General features: G+C 44.7%; 2 protein-coding genes across 5 annotated transcripts; one reads left to right on the top strand and one right to left on the bottom strand.

The window, feature by feature from the left end:
* The first annotated feature begins 325 nt into the window (after nucleotides 1–325).
* Nucleotides 326–12299, top strand: mns1 (meiosis-specific nuclear structural 1). 2 transcript variants are annotated; one of them, XM_086107413.1, is made up of 11 exons: nucleotides 326–408; nucleotides 508–575; nucleotides 5094–5303; nucleotides 6559–6686; nucleotides 7507–7609; nucleotides 7743–7972; nucleotides 8191–8407; nucleotides 8491–8598; nucleotides 8762–9019; nucleotides 10035–10160; nucleotides 11023–12299. In XM_086107413.1, the coding sequence occupies exons 2-11, from the start codon at nucleotides 573–575 to the stop codon at nucleotides 11137–11139; spliced, it is 1500 nt and encodes a 499-aa protein (XP_085963539.1). In that variant the 5' UTR covers nucleotides 326–408; nucleotides 508–572; the 3' UTR covers nucleotides 11140–12299. The 2 variants fall into 2 exon arrangements, with proteins under 2 accessions (XP_085963539.1, XP_085963540.1); XM_086107414.1 differs by lacking the exon at nucleotides 508–575 and having other exon boundaries at nucleotides 356–408.
* On the bottom strand, nucleotides 12210–19609 carry tex9 (testis expressed 9). 3 transcript variants are annotated; one of them, XM_086107416.1, is made up of 12 exons: nucleotides 17502–19609; nucleotides 17148–17212; nucleotides 16500–16563; nucleotides 16347–16423; nucleotides 15997–16039; nucleotides 14852–14901; nucleotides 14625–14756; nucleotides 14234–14324; nucleotides 13974–14147; nucleotides 12714–12848; nucleotides 12472–12606; nucleotides 12210–12404 (listed from the first exon to the last, which is right to left on the bottom strand). In XM_086107416.1, the coding sequence occupies exons 2-12, from the start codon at nucleotides 17186–17188 to the stop codon at nucleotides 12327–12329; spliced, it is 1020 nt and encodes a 339-aa protein (XP_085963542.1). In that variant the 5' UTR covers nucleotides 17189–17212; nucleotides 17502–19609; the 3' UTR covers nucleotides 12210–12326. The 3 variants fall into 3 exon arrangements, with proteins under 3 accessions (XP_085963542.1, XP_085963541.1, XP_085963543.1); XM_086107415.1 differs by having other exon boundaries at nucleotides 14234–14325; nucleotides 14620–14756; nucleotides 17502–18710; XM_086107417.1 differs by lacking the exons at nucleotides 14852–14901; nucleotides 17502–19609 and having other exon boundaries at nucleotides 14234–14325; nucleotides 14620–14756; nucleotides 17148–17213.
* Between the last annotated feature and the right edge of the window lie 609 nt (nucleotides 19610–20218).

Consider the following 20218-nt stretch of genomic DNA (forward strand, 5'->3'; position numbering starts at 1 on the left):
GGGGATCCAGAGTTGTTCCCAGGCCAGCTTTTAGACTTATCCTTACCAGATGTCCTGACCAATCATCTGGCTCCTCCCAACATGAAGGAGCAGCAGCAACGACTTGAAAGCTTTACTCTGACGGTACTGGGAAAAGAAAGGCTAAATATTATCAATCACTGTTGAAGCTGTGTTTTCCCATTAAAATGTTTTATTGTGGGGTTTTTTGTGCGTTGATTTTAGAACTCGAAGGAGCAGCAGCCCTGCTTTCAGTAATCTACCTTCTGATTTCCGGGTCATGACGTACCTGCCACCGACCTTTCCTATTGGCTGAGTACTGGATGCGGTTCCCAGGGAGACGAATCCACAAACATTTGCCGAAACGTCGTCGAAACGCTTCAAACGACTTGAAAGCTTTACTCTGACACGGTACTGGGAAAAGAAAGGCTAAATATTATCAATCACTGTTGAAGCTGGGGTTTCCCATTAAAATGTATTATTGTGGTTTTTTTTGTGCGTTTATTTTAGAACTCGAAGCCAAGGCGTCACGTGCCAAGTCGGTTGAATTTAACACGACGTAAAAGACGACAAAGATGGTAAATCTTGCGTGTAAATTCATAATCGCCAATTGTGTTTGTGTGTGTGTGTACGTGTGCGTGCGCGCATTTTGTGAAACGAGCGCAGTATTTATTCGATATTCAGTTCATAGTACATGTACCTACTAGCTCCATGTCTACTATACTGGACAACTTTACGGTAGTTACATCTTGAATAAATGCTCAAATGACAACCAACCATTTGAGAAGAATTTCTCTGCAGTTCAAGGCCCATATACTAGTACGCTTTTTTCCGCACTACTAGTTGGACGGCCACGTTTCTTGTGAGGCATACCTATGCACTGGGTGGCAACTATGTGCTACTAGTACTATTGACATTACAAAATTCTGCGAGTTAACATCTTCTGCCTCAGATGCCTCATGCACTTTCCCGCACAAGTAACGTTGTCCTAGTACGTTGAAGTTGGTCTGCTGGTGTGCATAATTGTCTGACAATCGTGGGGAAAAAGTTACTAGTAAGACACAGTCATTATATTAGTGTGGCATAATTATTATACAAGTGCACTGAATTGCAGAGGGGTTTTTTCAACACTACTAGTAACAACAAGGACCGACTTGCAAGTGTGTGTCCTGCAGTTGTAGTTTCCTAGATAAGACTAGTAGCACCGAAATGCCCAATTGTAGTTTTGCCTCACTTGTAGGATATACAGTAGTTGTCCTACTGCTATGCCAAAGCTGTCCTCCTCCGAGTGTGCAAAAATGTCATACAGTAGTTGGGAGGCCATAACGGAAAAACATTGCCAGTCAGATAATAGTGTTCAGCTAATACGATGGATTGTCTTACAATTAACATTTTTTCCACTTCTAGAATCAGAATCATATAATACTAGTGCTACATTTGACCTTCAGTGTGCATTTAACCTACCTATCATCAACCCCTGCGCATGTCTCAAGGCACTTTGTAGCCTCCTGGACCCTACTAGTAGAACCAAAAGGCCCACTACTTATGTTCTTTGACAAATAACCTCTAAAGTGTGCTGATTTGTTTGGTTTTTTTTACTTGTGAGGACAAAGTAACCTGTAAAGTGTGCTGATTTTTTTTACTTGTGAGGACAAAGAGCATATTAGTAAATGGACCATAAAATGTGTCAACTAAATGCTCAAACACCTCTCCGTGAGCCGTCACCTTACCGTGGTGGAGGGGTTTGTGTGTCCCAATGATCCTAGGAGCTAAGTTGTCTGGGGCTTTATGCCCCTGGCAGGTCACCCATGGCAAACAGGTCCTAGGTGAGGGACCAGACAAAGCACGGCTCACAAAGCCCCTTATGATAGATAAAATCGATGGCACTCAGTTTCCCTTGCCCGGACGCGGGTCACCGGGGCCCCCCTCTGGAGCCAGGCCTGGAGGTGGGGCTCGTTGGCGAGCGCCTGGTGGCCGGGCCTACACCCATGGGGCCCGGCCGGGCTCAGCCCGAAGAGGCAACGTGGGTCCCCCTTCTCATGGTCTCACCACCCGTGGGAGGGGTCAAAGGGGTCGGGTGCAATGCGAGCTGGGCGGCAGCCAAAGGCGGGGACCCTGGCGGTCTGATCCTCGGCTGCAGAAGCTAGCTCTTGGGACATGGAATGTCACCTCTCTGGCAGGGAAGGAGCCCGAGCTGGTGTGTGAGGTAGAGAAGTTCTGACTGGATATAGTCGGACTTGCCTCCACACACAGCCTGGGTTCTGGTACTAGTTCTCTCGAGAGGGGTTGGACTCTCTTCCACTCTGGAGTTGCTCATGGTGAGAGGCGCAGAGCAGGTGTGGGCATGCTCATTGCCCCCCGGCTCAGTGCCTGTACATTGGGGTTCACACCGGTAGATGAGAGGGTTGCTTCCCTCCCCCTTCGGGTGGGGGGACGGGTCCTGACTGTTGTTTGTGCATATGCACCAAACAGCAGCTCAGCATACCCACCCTTTTTGGAGTCCTTGGAGGGTGTGCTGGAGAGTACTCCTCCTGGGGACTCCCTTGTTCTACTGGGGGACTTCAATGCTCACGTGGGCAATGACAGTGAGACCTGGAGGGGCGTGATTGGGAGGAACGGCCCCCCGATCAGAACTCGAGTGGTGTTTTGTTATTGGACTTCTGTGCTCGTCACGGACTGTCCATAACGAACACCTTGTTCAAACATAAGGGTGTCCATATGTGCACTTGGCACCAGGACACCCTGGGCCGTAGTTCGATGATCGACCTTGTTGTATCATCGGATTTGCGGCCGCATGTTTTGGACACTCGGGTGAAGAGATGGGCGGAGCTGTCAACTGATCACCACCTGGTGGTGAGTAGGCTCCGATGGTGGGGGAAGATGCCGGTCCGTCCTGGCAGACCCAAACGTATTGTGAGGGTTTGTTGGGAGCGTCTGGCGGAATCCCCTGTCAGAAGGAGTTTCAACTCCCACCTCCGACAGAGCTTTTCCCATGTTCCAGGGGAGACGGGGGACATTGAGTCCGAGTGGACCATGTTCCGTGCCTGTCGGTGGCGGTGGTTGGTGCCTGTCGTGGCGGCAACCCTCGTACTCGCTGGTGGACACCAGCAGTAAGGGATGCCGTCAAGCTGAAGAAGGAGTCCTATCGAGCCTTTATGGCCTGTGGGACCCCAGAGGCAGCTGACGGGTATCGACTGGCCAAGCGGAACGCAGCTTCGGTGGTCGCCGAGGCAAAAACCCGAGCGTGGGAAGAGTTCGGTGAGGCCATGGAAGCCGACTTCCGGACGGCTTCGAGGAAATTCTGGTCCACCATCCGACGTCTCAGGAGGGGGAAGCAGTGCACCACTAACACTGTGTACAGTGGGGATGGGGCACTGCTGACTTCGACTCGGGACGTTGTGAACCGGTGGGCAGAGTACTTCGAAGACCTCCTCAACTCCACCAACACGTCTTCCTTGGAGGAAGCAGAGTCTGAGGACCCTGAGGTGGGCTCTCCTATCTCTGTGGTTGAAGTCACCGATGTGGTTAAAAAGCTCCTCGGTGGCAAGGCCCCAGGGGTGGATGAGATCCGCCCGGAGTTCCTCAAGGCTCTGGATGTTGTGGGGCTGTCCTGGTTGACACGCCTCTGCAACATCGCGTGGTCAACGGGGAGAGTGCCTCTGGATTGGCAGACCCGGGGTGGTAGTCCCTCTTTTTAAAAAGGGGGACCGGAGGGTGTGTTCCAACTACAGAGGGATCACACTCCTCAGCCTCCCTGGTAAGGTCTATTCAGGGGTGCTGGAGAGGAGGGTCCGTCAGGAAGTCGAGCCTCAGATTGAGGAGGAGCAGTGTGGTTTTCGTCCCGGCCGTGGAACAGTGGACCAGCTCTACACCCTTAGCAGGGTCCTCGAGGGTATGTGGGAATTCGCCCAACCAGTCTACATGTGTTTTGTGGACTTGGAGAAGGCGTTTGACCGTGTCCCTCGGGGAGTTCTGTGGGGGGTGCTTCGTGGGTATGGGGTACCGAACCCCCTGATACGGGCTATTCGGTCACTATACCACCAATGTCAGAGTTTGGTTCGCATTGCCGGCAGTAAGTCGGAATCGTTTCCAGTGAGGGTAGGACTCCGCCAAGGCTGCCCTTTGTCGCCGATTCTGTTCATAATCTTTATGGACAGAATTTCTAGGCGCAGCCGAAGCGTTGAGGGCGTCCGTTTTGGTGGCCTCAGTATTGCATCCCTGCTTTTTGCAGATGATGTGGTGCTGTTGGCTCCTTCAAACAGGGCTCTCCAACTCTCACTGGAGCGTTTCGCAGCCGAGTGTGAAGCGGTTGGGATGAAAATCAGCACCTCCAAATCTGAAACCATGGTCCTCAGTCGGAAAAGGGTGGAGTGCCCCCTCCGGGTCGGGGGAGAGATCTTGCCCCAAGTGGAGGAGTTTAAGTATCTTGGGGTCTTGTTCACGAGTGAGGGCAGGAGGGAGCGAGAGATCGACAGGCGGATCGGTGCAGCGTCTGCTGTGATGCGGACGTTGTATCGGTCTGTCGTGGTGAAGAAGGAGCTGAGCCAAAGGGCGAAGCTCTCAATTTACTGGTCGATCTACGTTCCAACCCTCATCTATGGTCACGAGCTATGGATCGTGACCGAAAGAACGAGATCCCGGATACAAGCGGCCGAAATGAGTTTTCTCCGCAGGGTGTCCGGGCTCTCCCTTAGAGATAAGGTGAGAAGCTCGGTCATCCGGGAGGGGCTCAGAGTCGAGCCGCTTCTCCTCCACATCGAGAGGAGCCAGATGAGGTGGCTTGGGCATCTGATTCGGATGCCTCCTGAACGCCTCCCTGGTGAGGTGTTCCGGGCATGTCCCACCGGGAGGAGACCCCGAGGAAGACCCAGGACACGCTGGAGTGACTATGTCACCCAGCTGGCCTGGGAACGCCTCGGGATCCCCCGGGGAGAGCTGGAAGAAGTAGCTAGGGAGAGGGAAGTCTGGGCTTCCCTGCTAAAGCTGTTGCCCCCGCGACCCGGCCCCGGATAAGCGGTAGAAGATGGATGGATGGATGGATAAATGCTCAAACAGCTTTCCATGAGTGTGTGTGTTGTCTTTCCTGCTGATTCAAGAGTCGTAATCTGAGTCGCAGTCAGCAGTACCGGCTGGTGGAGCAGCGACGCGCCCACGAGCAGCATAAGCAGCTGGAGGCCCAGCGAGTGGATCGAGACCGGAAAATGGTGGCCGCCATGAAGGAAGAGGACAGTGTGGACAGAAAAAGGTTCTTAAGACAGGTGCAGGAGGAACAGAAAGAAAGAGAGATCGAGAACGCCATGATAAAGGTGTGTTTTCTCCCCGCTGAATCGCCCTTTCCAACTGTCCTGTCTGTCTGTAAAGTGAATTTTTGTTTCCAAGTCCATTAAACATGTTTTGACTGGTTGCGGCTTAGAACAACGTCATTTCAATTGTGGAGATATAGCATCCACCTGTTTGTCACCATTTCTTTTTTTTTTGTGGGATGAGATTAAAACAATGTCGAGTGACGCACTTGGCCACGAGTCACCCCTCCCTCACTTTGTGAGTGCTTTCGTTTGTCAGTGATTATCCGGTGCAATTGTAATTTTCATTTAGTTAACTACCCATACGTACACGCCAAATAAATATATTTACTGTGTCTAATCCATTGGCGTGGTTGCTTCAGAGTGCCTCATTAATGCCCATGCGTGTGCACACATCATCCAGAGAAAGGTGAAAGAGCCAAGATTAGGAAAACCTCTTTCCTTCAAATCATCTGTTGACATTGCCGCCTAAGAGCGCCTCATTGCTGGCCATGAGTGTGTGCACGTCACAGAGAGGTGGGGGGAAAAAAACCAAAATATTTCGACATGACAAGACACGTGGGGACATTGGCTTCACCCCGGCAGGGACCCTTTTGAGGTCCTTGTTGTCATTTGTAAATGTGCGCGCCTCACTGTGAGAAAGGCCGAAAAGCTCCAAGACGAGAAAAGGCAGGGAAGGGGGTGTCCGACTTGACTGCCGACAAGTTGTTGGGGGTCTTTGCACTGGTGTAGCTACTTTCGAGTCTCTTATCAGCCTTGAGTGTGTACACATTCCAGGGAGAAAGGCAGAAGTACGAGGAGGTTAAAAAACAAGCCAGTGTGGCCAGATCAGAGTGCCTCGTTGTTGCAGCACGGAAAAGCCTTGCAATGACCCGGTATGAATTATTTTAGCCATTTTCATGGCTCGCAAGTGTTGATATGTGTAGACCAGATGAAATGGGGATCCATTTTTCCAGGATCGTAGTAATATTTATTTGAGTGACAGTTGATAGTTGAGCAGGTAGTGATTTCAGCACATTCAGCAACTGAGAGTGGATAGAAAGGCTTGATTCATCCGAATTTTGAAGCCTCACTTTATATAGCTGTTGATTTTTAAAAAATGATTTAAATTGGTGCAGGTAACGTGGGTTCAGATCCCACTCAGTAAGCGCATGAATGCCAATGGTTGTCTGTCTTATTACGGTACAAGTACTAATAAGTCGCCTCATGCGCGTGATATGTGATTGCTTCTCACTGCCACTCCCGAACCAACTCGCAGGCCCACACTGAGAAACTGTTGAGAGATAAGCAGCTTGTCCAAGAGGAGAAGCTGGCTAAAGAGCTGGCCCGCATCAACCATGACAGGGAACGAGAAGGCAAGATCAGGCAGTATATTAGAGAGAACAGGTACTGCACGCGCTCATCGTACAATTACACTACTCACAAACCTCAGCCGTAAGAAGCTACTGTCATCATCGGATCGAAACAAATACTGTCTAATACAGGTTTCTTTTTTCATTCAATCTTTCTAGAAAACGTCTATGTCTCCAATTGATTTCATAGTTTCCTTAGAGCAGGGATAGGCAACTTAAATGCTGGCTGGTGCCACAATTTGCCTACTAAGCTTTGTATTTTCATGTTGGTCAGTATAGTGGGACTTGGAGAGCCAATTTTTTGGGGGTGGTGATTTGTGTGAAATGTTTGAGATAATCACAAGTGGGTCAAACCTCGCTGGGAAATCTGTGGTTGAAGTTGGATGACGATGTGCACTTTGGAACACAACAATGTTCATCTTATTGTTTGTGTTGCTTGTCGAGTGAGAAGATTTTTTTTAAAGACTCTTACTCGACTGTTTGATCTCCTACATTTTTTTGAGACATTTACTTGGCCCTTTTCCACAAGATTGTGAAAGGAATACGGCCGGCGTATACGCCAAACCAGAACAGGATACGAAGAGCCCTTTCTCATTGAACCAGGAAATGTATTGGTCCCTTCATGGATCGAACACCAGTTTGGGAATTTTTCAGTTCAACTCCTTGTTATAAAACAGCAAGTTCATTGAAACATTCAGAAGGTTCGAGACACTCAAGTTTAAATGAATCTTGAAATTCCACTCAAAAGTTGAATATCCATCATCTTTTTGAGACGAGTGTGTTTTCTTTCCTCTCTGCCTTGGTGTCTTTGTCGCTCATTTTGAAATGTTTTTTCTTCCAACAACTTCCCTCAGCATTGAGCTTCGAGAATTAGAGTCCAAGTTGAAATTGGCCTACGTGAGCAAGGAGCAAGTGGCGCAGATGGCCGAGCACGAAGCCATCAAGTGTGAGACAATGGTGACCTCCTCATACGCGCTTTTTACCTTCAAAACGTTGCCTCTTGAGTGGTATCTCCCCCCCCCCCCCCCAAAAAAAAACGAATGGGCCGTGGTGATCCCCTGTACTGTCCCTGTCTCCTCTTTGGCGCCAGCGTGAAGAGGCGGAGCTCTACAACAAGATGAAGAGCAATTTTGACCAGGCCACCATGGAAGAGGAGAAGCTGGAGCAGAGGAAACAAGAGGAACAGCTCCAGTACCAGCACGATCTCAACCTGCAGCTCGTCGAGCAAGAGCACAAGAGACAAGTGGCCTACGACGACTTTCTCAAGGAGAAGCTCATGGTGGATGACATCGTGCGCAAGATTTACGAAGAGGATCAGATGTGAGTCTTGATGGTCACCTTTTACACTTCATCGGACACGGTTCACGCTTCTCTCTTGTAATTGCAATTCTCATTGCGGGTGGTCGCGCTACGGGGGGAAAGTTATCCGTGTGCCAATCTCCCTTGGTGGGAAATGATCGTCCCGTTTAACTGAGCGGAATTTCACATGATCACATTGTAGCGTCAAACAGCTCCAACAAGTTGGTCTTGTGTTGAAGGGAGCGACAGAAGAAGCTGGAGAGGGTGCGCGCCACCCAGAAGCACATCGAGGACTTCCAGACGCAGCAGGCTGAGTGGCGGCGTATGGAGAAAGAGAGGATGGAGGAGGAGAACAGACGCATCAGGGAGTTCGCGAGCAGGCAGCAGAAGTCGCAGCAGGACAGGATGGCTAAGATCAGAGCACGAGAAGAAGCAATACAGAACCTCAGAGATACGGTTGATAGGACTTCAAGATATTTTTTTTGGAGGGGGAAACGTGTCAAGGTGGCATTCAGCAAACCGCGTCTGCTTTTATCCAGCTCGCGGAGAAAATGGCTGAACAGAGGCGACAGCGTGACGACATGGAGAGAATGCGCCAGGAGCTTTGTCTCGAGGAACAAGAAGAAGCATTTAGGAAGAAAGACATTGTAAGAATATGTTCTTTCTTGTCCAACAGCCACTGTGTTATTTGCCGCAGTTTTGAATATTTTAAGCAATGATATGTTGCATAACCGCTTGAGGGGACAGTCCCATTAGAGGGGCAAACTTTCAGCACGAGACCTGACGTCAAAATGTATCCCCGCCTTGCAGGAAGACATGGAGAGGAACATCAGACAGAGGCTGATGTTGCAGCGGACCTGCCAGGAGCAGATGGCCATGAAGGAGATGCGTCGGCAGGCGGAGAGGGACGAAGAGGAGGCCTTCCGGAAAATGACCATGGACAAGTTTGCGGAGGACGACCGCATCGAGCAGATGAACGCCCAAAGGCGCCGCATGAAGATGATGGAGCACAAACGCGAGGTGGAGAAGCTGATCGACGACAGACGACGGCAGCACCAGGCTGATATGGTACCCGCCGTCCTTCTTCTGTCACTAATGAGCATCAGCGTCATGAAAGACCTTTGGCCATTGATTCCATATTCTTGATCTGCATCTTAACAATTTAAGGGACAGTGGCCACTAGAGTGGACATGTTATCTGGTTACACAGTGCATGAAAGGGTTAAGGTCCATGTCCTAGTAGTTTGAGTCACATGATGAAATACTTCTGGTTAACATCTAGCAAATATTGCACAATTTTACCCGATTTGGGTTATGCACTAGTCCTAGTTATGCCAAAATTGTCCCAACTAGTATGCAGACTAGTGTCACTGCAAACATTATGAACTCTTCTACACACCGTTGCTTCACTGACACCGCACAAATCACCAGCTCACGATGAAAGGTTCCGGATGCCAAGAACCTCAAAGTCATCAGAGCTTGCGAACAGGGCTTCCTTCTTCGAGACGTGGAGGCAAGTCGAGGCTCAAGCCAAGTGGTTATCGCCAGTACTACTTCTTTGTGCATGCAAAGGCGGTCTTGGATTTTGTCATCCAAACGGATTCAATGGATCAACTCCGAGCCACAAGTGTTTGTTTGGCTGGCCTAGGTCGACAATATTGGTCATCATTTAGGTTTTACAAATACTCCCAAACCATTTGTGGGCTCCCTTTCATAAACGGTACTAAAATGGAGTTAAACCTGCCTCTTCATACAAACTTCAATTTAGTCAGAGGGTAGCTTTAATCCACCTTCTTGCAATTGTCTTTGTTTGATCCAAAACAGACTAAATCTATGACTATTTTAAAATAAGTCTGTGACTTCAAGTTAAGACAATATCTTTGTCATTGTTTGGCTTCTGTGCTTGTTTTTTTCCCAGTGTGGACAAAGAGCATATTAGTGCAGACATTAAAATGGATGTCAGGAATCATTTTTAATGCTCAAATGATTTTCCAAATGTCACTAACTTCTGCGTCAATGTCAATGAGACAAATTGATTTTTTTTTCTCTGACTGTGCCTTTGCTTTTTTTTCCCTCCCTTGTAGGATATGAAAGCTAGAGAAGAGGCAATGGAGCAAGAGCGAGAGGCGCTGTGCAGACAGATTATCGAAGAGGAGAGACTACAGCTTCTCCAACGACACGCAACAAAACTTCTCGGACACATGCCAAAGGTAACTCACTGGTCTGACTTACACTGCACTGATTCCCAACTACTGTGTCGCCACACATTGGTGTGCGTCGAGAGATCATCGGTTGTGCCGCTGTAAATTATCCAATTTCAATTACCGTATTTTCCACATGCAAGGCGCACTTAAAAGGATTCACTTTGATCAAAAACCCACAGTGCGCCTTATAATCCGATGCGCCTCATACAGCATATGGATCAATATTATGATTTCTTGGGACACAGTATTTTAAATGTTCTATAAAGTGCTTTGTTACAGCTGCAGCGGTTGTGAAAGGTCTATGCAAATAAAGCTGTATTGTATTGTATTCACTTTAGCGTAACTCCATCGAGTGGATACATAACGCAACCGCAGACACTATTGTAGCTTCTATTCTACGCGCCTTATAATGTGGTATATGAAATCAGTTATAACTTCGGCGATTCATTGAAGGTGCGCCTTATCCTCCGAAACGCCTGATAGTGCGGAAAATACGGTACTTGGGCCAATAAATGTGTTTATTTCAAATATTGTGAACCCATTCCAGAGCCACTTGTGATGGGGGAAATTTCATGATATAGAGACAGTATAAAAACTATTTGGGCATTGCTTTACATCTGAATCGATGTTAGTTTTTCAATTTTAAAAGATGCAGTCCTAATCATTAGTTTGAATAAAGTTATATTGAAGGTAATACTCGCCCCCCACACCCCAGATTTTGTGTCATCCCATGTAGACCACAGTGCCCTTTTTTTGCATTTGCCAATACTGCCTAATGGACAAGATAGCTCTGTTCACTATTATTTTACACACACATCTCATCTTGGAAAGCAAGTTTTGTACATGATGTCACTTGGTCTCTTTTCAGGGTTTACTTCGGGAAGATGACCTGAAGCACTTTGATGAAGACTTCAGGAAAAACTTCCAGACACGTCCAGCAGAGAACTCTGAAAATCACGGTGGAGGTGGAGATGGAGATGATTGATTCATTTTAAAGTCTTTTTTGGGTGCCATTTTTAAAGGGGAAGTCAACCCCCAAATTTTGTTCACAATAATAAGTTCCATGCAGCCCTACTAGTCTAAACACGGCATTCCGAATAATCATGTGTTTGTGGAATATGTTTTAAGCACCAAAATCCACCTGTTTTTGTTCATCTCAGGGGACATCCATTTCACCACTTGCTGTCAACTGAAAATGATATCACAGCCATGATTGGTCGTTACCTGAATTGGTCGTAACTTGAATGTCAATTTCCCCCGAAATGACGAAAAATGGGTAGAGTTTGCCGCTTAACTCAGATTTCACATATGCAAAATTAATCAGAGTGCCATGTTTAGAGGAGTTGAGGCACATAGGACATTGTAAAGAAATGGTTTGGGTTGACTTCCCCTTTCCCTTAAGGACCACTGCAAACAATCCTTGTGACTGAATGTGATCATTATTTCATGGCCAATCTCCAGTAAACGGTCATACACACACACACACATGCATCACGGTTGACATTTAACACAGGAGGTGCTGATGACAAGGTCAAAATATTCTAAACAGCTCCAGACATTGACTAGCATGGTGTTGAATTAGTGGCTTTCAGTGTCAAAAGCGAGTGTCATTGTTTAATGGTGGTTTATTTATTATTTTTTAAATACAATTCTTGTATCGGATCTTAGCAGATTGTGTGAGAGTAGAACAATGTTGTGGTTTGTTCGTATATATTTCTAAGATGAGTATTTTTCTAGCCGCAAAGCAACAGTTGTACTGTAAGTAAAGTGATAAAATTGGTCTCCTACTTCGACCGATGTGGTCCCTGATCATATGCGAGATACCAGTCGCGAAGTTTGGCACATTTCAATGCTGTTGAGCCTCTGGCAACTTACTCGTCCTTACCACTTGGCTTTCTCATCCAATCACAAGACGAGACTGAGGCTATACATTCACTGCCTCACATTGGGAAATTACACAACTCTTTGCACAACGCAACCGCTGTTCACTATTTGGTCAAAATATACAGATTAAAGTTAGTTGTTTAAAACTACAGAAAAAAAGACAAATATACCTTGATGTGAAGTCCTTTTTTTTTATTAGGTAACATTCAATGTGTGTAGAGAAATGACATCAAATACATTTACAAAATCCAGCCTGACTGTACAGAGCCAGTTTATGGTTCAAACTATTTATGTTTTGCCCCAGTCGAGGGCCTTCATGAACTCATCCTCTGTGAAAGACAGCAGCTTGGCAGCTTCAAGATGCATCTGCACAGAAAGACATTTGAACATGACCACAAACGGATTGTTTGCCAGTTAAAGATGAAGAGGGCACCTTTTGTCTTTTGAGAACGTCGATCAGCTTGAGCTGCTTCTTCAACCCGACGATGAGCTCCCCTTTCTGCTTTTTTAGCAGTTTGTTTTCTGCCAGTAGATTCTCTCGAGTCTGCTGTTCTTCACTGGACTTGTCCTTGTTTGATGGAAAAGATACAAATGACTACTAGCAAGAGCAAAAAAAAAAAAGCTCAAGTATTTTCGCTCATCCAGAGTCAGTGTTTGAATAATAAGCCGGCTTGCCTTGCTCATCTGTTTGGTTTTGGTGAGTTCCGACTTTAAGCGTTCCACCTCATCCAGAGCTCTGGACAGACGAAGCTCCACAGTGTTGTGCGCAACTGCTCCTTGCTTGCTGGATTTGTTCAGCTTCTCCATTTCCTGCGGGTCACATTGCATCATCAAATATCCAAGGTGGTCTATCGGGTCGGTCAACCACGGAGCCATTTGCCGCCAGCTGGGTTTTTTTTGGGGGGGTGGGGCTGCTGGATTGTGTTTTATTTATTTTTTTGATCAGTTATCTGCTTTAAGGCAATTTTGCATTGCTGAATCTGAAAATGACAGCGGTTTCTGAGGATTTGAAGGCTGGATAATCCCCACAACGTTCCGACTGTGTACTTCATTTCTTACATGGAAGGACTCACAACACTCCGAGGGGGGCAGGCTGTGAAACTCTAAAACAAAAATACCTGTGCATTGCTAAAAAAAAAATTAATAATAATAATAATCTGGACAATAAATTTGTTGTTGACTATTGGGAGTAATAATTTTGAAAAAAACTGAAACTGCATCAAAAGGATAGGAGAAAATAAGCTCTTACACTGTTTAATTCAAAATGACAAATGTTTTTTTTAAAGTAGAATGTTACACGATATTCCACTTTTTATCGAAAAAAATGTTTTTACACTTGTTGAAAAAACTAGTTACAGTTCAGTTGTAGAAGATATTGGATAATTTCATTCAATAAAGATAAAAGATATGCAATTAAAACAAATATGAAACATTTCTATAAATTTTGAATTTTACAAGCTATAACACTGATACTAACCACTTTTTTTTACTATGTCGCTAATGTCACAAAGCTCGATGTAGACACTTTTTGAAAATTCCCATTTCGATACATTTGACTGCTTAGCACAACATTTTACACCAAGCACCACCACCTAAAATACGGCATTCCTAAAAAGTATGTGTAATATTATTGTCAGCCACTGCAGGATGATGCACATCTACCTCATTACCGAGGATTCAATAAAAATATAGTGCACAAACCTAAGTCATAAATTTCACCTGAATAAAAGTTTTAAAACTGTTGTCGAAGATTAAATGCAGCTGTGCTAAAAAGTTAAATACAACTGAACTGTATTCGGGTAGTGATTCTTTTGCAGCTTATCATATGCTGGATTGGTTTTAGCATGTTTCACAAACACAAGATAGTGGCCCTCTTCTTCCATTTGCCTGTATGAGCCCCTCATCGGAAAAAGTCCGGAGATCTCCCTTGCTTACCTTGTGCAAAGCAGACACTTGCAGCTGAAGGCTGTCGCATTTGACGGCGGCCTCGCTTTCGGAAGCTTTGAGCTTGTCCATCTTTGTCTGCTGGATGTTGACGGTCCTCTGGAGCTTGATCCGATCCTCCTCCAGCTGCTTGACTTTGGTGTTCAGCTTGATGTTTTCATCATCCTGATCCAGCCGCAATGACAATGAGGATCTCTGTCGCTCCCTACTGGTGAAAGGCGGCCAATACATTTTGTTGGACGCAACTGTACCTTATTTTTTCTTTCGTTGAGAAGCTGATCAATTTCCTCTTGCATCATCTTGATGTTGGCCATCAGCGCATGAATTTGTGCACATGAAACACCTGAAAACAAACAAACTAGTCAAATACAGTCAACAGATTCACTTTTGACCTTCAGGGGTTGTTTGATTTTTCACACCACTTTATTTGACAGATGGAAAAAAAGGAATTAAATGTACAGTAAATTTATACTGCTTTATATAATGACTAATTTTAGACTGTAGCAAAGTATCATTTGCTCAGTGTTGTTCTAAGAGCAGATATAATAAAATATTGACCAAAATCTTCACTTTAGTGATTTTGAGATTCCGTGTCATTTATTAGTTATCGCAAGGATGGATGTCAAAAGCCACAAACCCGTCCCTTCATTGTCTCCGTCGCTAAAAACGTCATAAGGGACCAAACGGTTCATCCTGTCCTCCACGTTTTGTATCGTCTTCGCCACGAAGGACTCGGCTGAATCTCCCGCCGCTCCTAAAGCATCCCCGCAAACACTAAAAGTCGAAACAAAACCAACGTTACCGAGGGAACGTGGCCGGCAAACGAATCCTGACTGCTTCTCTGCTCATTCCGTCTAATTTGAACTCACGCTGGGTTCGAATGGGACTCTTCTGACTTTTGTGACTTTTTGAGCTCCACCTAAGAACAGGTCATGAAATGCGTTCTTGTTACGCTGTGCATTTACTTGAGAGGCACATTTCTGAATATTCTACGGTGGTATGTAGACAGCAGTTTGAGTGCATATTAGCTACCGTAATTTCCACACTAAAAGGCGCACTGGATTATGAGGCGCACCTTCAATGAATGGCCTATTTTGTAATTTGTTTTCATATATTGGACGCACCGCTTTATAAGACGCAATTTACAATGCATCCACTAGATGGAGGTACAGTCAAGGAAACGCCAGCAGAACGATCAGATGTCAGTAAAACGTACTTAATAAAGCAGTGACACAGTTCACTTAACCAACAGCAAGTTATAACATTGACTCGTTAACGTTGAACTCCCTTGCCGCTGCTCTATGTCTGTGTTCAACTGCGTAACCCGATCGCCTTCAGTTTGAACTCCGCGTTGTAAGCATGTCTCTAGCAAGGAGCCATTTTGGGGTGGGGTGGGGGGGTCGACATATTATCGTAATAACTATACACAAGGCGCATCTGATTTTAAGGCGCGCTGTGAGCTTTTTAGAAAATGGAAGGCTTTTAGGTGCGCCTTTTAGGGCGGAAAATACAGTAATCGTGATATCCAGTTCAATGTCCATATACTAGTACATTCTTTGTCCTCGGTGTAGTTGAATGACTGTCTTCCTCTTGTACTAGTCTTCATTCTTCTACTATTGCGTTAATTTGTCTACATTGCTCTTGAGATGCAACGCAGTTTTCAGCCATAGTGAGAAAAAACACGTCTACTAGATGCAACTTGAAATGTCACTAGTGATGCACAGTAGTTTACCAGTAGGGTTCAGTTGGGTACTAATGGGCCAAAGCGCCACTATAGTGTCACTATAATAAGACTGCTGTTCCACTAGTGCAGCCTCGTGGTTCCACTAGTGAGCTGAATTGTCTTACTAGTGAGGACAAAGTGCGTACTACTGCATGGACCTTAACCCCTTCATGCAACCTGTAACCTGATAACATGATAAGCTGTCCACTGTAGTGACCGCTGTCCCCAAAAAGGTTAAACAGGATATAAAAAATACTGAATAAATAGTCCAGCAGTTATTCCAAGTGGTACCTTGCGAGGCTTCGGCACAGGTGTTTCTCTATCCTTGCCGTTACTAGAAGAGAATGGAATTTTTTTTAAAGAGACATGAATAAAACTGGTCATAGATTCATTTTCTATTGCTGACTTTGGTCGAGAGGCAGGGTAAGTCATGGACTGGTTGCGGGCCAATTGTAGGCCACATAGAAATAAACAATCACTCCACCTCACGTGTACACCTAAGGTCAATTTAGTTTACAATGAACATCATGAGCATGTTTTTGAAATGTGGGAGGAAGCTTTAGAAGATCCATGCAAGGAGCATACTGCAAGGCAGTTGTGCTGCTACCCCCCAGCCCATTTGCTCGATTTGTAATGATCACCTTGGTGCTTTTTCATCCTCCAAATCCTTGAGCGGGAGCGTACTTGAAGGCTTGGACAGAAAATCATCCCGGTCTTTCTAAAAATATGTAAATAATAACATCACATTAAATACAACAAGAGTCACATTGAGGCGCATTTGTGTAAAAACTCACCTTTAGTTGATCTGCTTGCATGACCAGATTTGCCGCTTTGGCCTCCAGCTTTGCATTTAGCAGCCTGAAGAAAGTAAGTGCCAAGAGTTAACAGTACTGAACACCAACCTTTTCTAAGAAATGAGTTTAGGGTCTTTGCCGTCAATCAAAACGGAGGGCTAATATTGCTATTTATATTAATCAAAAGTCTCCGTTGGGTCAATGTTTGGACACAGAATACACTGAAAATTCCTAAATTAAAGGTGCATCAATTAATAACGAATCGAATATTGAATGAATTATTTCTGATATTCAGTTAATCATTTCGGTACATTCTTTCACTTACAATTGTCCAAAATCTGAGAATTTCAAACCCTCAACAGAAAATATTCAGATTTCTGTAATTCTTCATGAAACTGACTTTTGGGCTGAATCAAAATTACTATTTGCAAACATATTTTATTTTTAAGAACAAAGACCAACATTTTTGCCCATTTTCTGACATGTTACGGACCTCCATTTTCTGCAGTCAATTTGAAATAATGCCCGGTTTTTTTTAACACAAGAATGGAAATTCAAATCGATTACCGGTAATCTGCGAAATAATGGGCAAATTAATAAATGGTTCGTTGCAACCCTAATTCCAACCACGAAGCAGAAGGCTCCTACTTGTATTTCTCCTCCTTCGCCAAAAGGTCACTCGCGGGCATCGTTGGTCTTCAAAATTCTTCGATCTGAAAGTAAAATGCGCACAATGGCTCAATATGACTCAAACGCCAGGGGGGGGGGGGGGGGGGAACGTTATTTTCTATGCATTTCGTACAGCTAAACGTTCTAAATTGTGTCCAAATACGTGTTTACTGAGATTCAGTACAGTACAACAACCCTAGTAAAGTAGCGAAGAAAGCATTTTTGCTTCTTTTTCTTTTAGCATAACAAAGACATTGGTTAACGCCTCACGTAAATAATCATTATTAATAAAGTAATCTATCGATATATTACTTATGTTATTTAATGGCTTACCAGGGAGACGACGGAGTGGTCGTTTACCAAAAAAAAAAAAAAAAAAAAAAAAAAGAGTATCCTGGTCGCCTAGCAACTACCGCAACAACCCAGAATTGAAACAGATTAGATGAGTGGCGGGGCTTTTCTGTTTACAAAGGGGCTTGCGAAACTACAAAATAAACATACATATATTATTAAATACAAAAAAGAAAATTACGTTTGGTGCGTCATCTGACTGCTCTTATCGCGTGGCTGTGATGCGTACGAGGTGAAATAAACAAAAGATGAACCGCAGCATAAACTGAACCTGCTGACGAATTGTTTGGCACTGCCGCAATTTTTACGATGTTTTTTTGTTTTCTTTTTGTTTCATTTCAGTCATTCGCTTTGCATTCTCGAGTAGAAAAATCGTGAAAAACAACTATTTCGTGTACATACCTGTCAACCTCGGCTAATACCTGCCCTTATAAATCATTACGATTCCCCTTACAAAGCAACAAAAACCCGTACAACGGTTTACAACGCATGCGCACATCATGCTTTATCAATCCGACTTTACGCAGCGATGAAAAAATATATACGATTGAGGATTACTTTTGCTGGTTTTCCGTGACAATGGTAGCGATCGACGACGGGATTGTCGTTGGTTACCAGCAGGTGAGACATCTGGATTTGAGCCAAAATAGTCTTTGTGAGATCGGTTCACAATTGTTTTTTTTTTCCTATAAAAGTTGTAATACGCCGTACATGATTTGAAATGATAAAAAACGTATAAAATACGGGGAAAACGTACAAGTTGACAGGTATGCGTGTATTACTAGAGGGCGCCACTGGTTAGCACGTCCGCCTCACGTTGCAGAGTTGCAGGGTTTGATTCCGGCGCCTGCCTTCCCATGTGGAGTTTTCATGTTTTCCAGCGTGCCTGCGGGGATTTTCTCTCTGGGTACTCAGGTTTCCTCCCACATTCCAAAAACATGCATGGCAGGTTAATGGAACACTCTAAATTGTCCCTCGGTGTCATTGTGACTGTGAATGGTTGTTGTTTGACTATGCTGTCCTGATATTGGCTGGAAACCAGTTTAGGGTGTGCCCGGCCTACTGCCCGAAGACAACGGGATGGGATCCAGCACGCCCGCGACCCTTGTTAGGATAATCGGATCAAACAATGGATGGATGGATAATATATAATAGGAGTAGAATCATAGAACTATTTAATTGAATATGTTAGTTATTCATGGTGATGAGAAAATACTTTACCAGACAACAGTGCTATGATGAGTTTTAGATCCACATGACATCACTGGGGACCATAAAACATTTAATAACTAATTGGTGATATATTATGTTCGAATATATTAATACATTCATTGTAATTGTATTTTGAGTCCCATTGGATTAACCGAGCACCAAAGTCGCATTTCACCCAACAGCAGTCAACTTTTAACCCATATTTGTGTCATTCAATCCCAACCCAACATGCAGGGTCACACCCATAATCCAGCCCAGCCGGTCTATTGTAACCACTGACTGAGCCAGTCCAATGTTTGGAATGCGTAGGGTGATGCAATTAATCCAATTTTGGTTATTTTGAACCTTGCAGTTTTAAAGGCGTTGTAGTAGTTTTACTCCGAAAAGGAATACTGTATTTACACACCCAATTCCAATCAAGTTGAGGATTTGTGTAAAACATAAATAAAACCAGAATATGATGATATTTATATCTAATTGAACACACTCCAAAGACAAGATAATTAATTTACAAACAAATAAACTTGAGTTTTATGGCTGAAACACATTCCAAAAACAGGTACAGGTGGCAAAAAAAAAGACTGAGAATGTTGTGGAGTGCTCATCAAACACCTGTCTGGAACATCCCACAGGTGAACAGGCTAACGGGGAACCCGTGGGTGCCATGATTGGGGGGGGAGCTTCCCTGAGTTGCTCAGTCATTCATAAGCAAAGATAGAGCAAGGTTCACTTCCTTGTTAACAACTGCGTGAGAAAATAGTCCAACAGTTTGAGGACAATGTTCCTCAATGTACAATTGCAAGGAATTTTGGGAGTTCATCATCTACGGTCCCTGATAACATCAAAAGGTTCAGAGAATCTGGAGAAATCACTGCATGTCAGGGGCGAGGCTTCACACTTCAGAAAACCAATGTCAGTAAATGCAGTTCGACGGCAAATCCGTAAGGGCAATTTCAAACTCTGTTATGCAAATCAAAAGCTAATTATCGGCAACATTCCAAAACACCACCGGCTTCTTCTCATTTAAGATGGACTGATGTGGTCTGACGAGTCCACATTTCATATTGTTTTGGAAAATTGTGGACGTCGTGTCCTCTGTGGCAAAGAGGAAAGAACCATCCGGACTGTTATGTATGCAACGTTCAAAAGCCAGCATTAATGCTGAAAGGTACATGCAGGTTTTGAAGAAGCCAAACAAGCAAATTCTTTTTCATGGAAGTCCCTGCTTATTTCAGCAAGACAAAACCAAACCACATTCTGCATGTCTTACAACCGTGTGGCTTCTTAATAAGAAAGGCCAGTCTACTACCTGCACTGTCTGCCTGTCTGTCATTGAAAATGTGTGGCGCATTATCGAGCATAAAATATGACAACATACACCCCAGACTGTTGAACAACTGAAGCTGTACATGAAGCAAGAATGGGGAAAGAATTTCACCTAAAACGCTTCAACATTTTGTGTCCTCAGTTCCCATGTTTTTTTAAAA

This window comes from Hippocampus guttulatus, chromosome 3, assembly GCF_054856545.1.
Source record: "Hippocampus guttulatus isolate MCC_2025c chromosome 3, RoL_Hgut_1.0, whole genome shotgun sequence".
NCBI lineage: Eukaryota > Metazoa > Chordata > Actinopteri > Syngnathiformes > Syngnathidae > Hippocampus > Hippocampus guttulatus.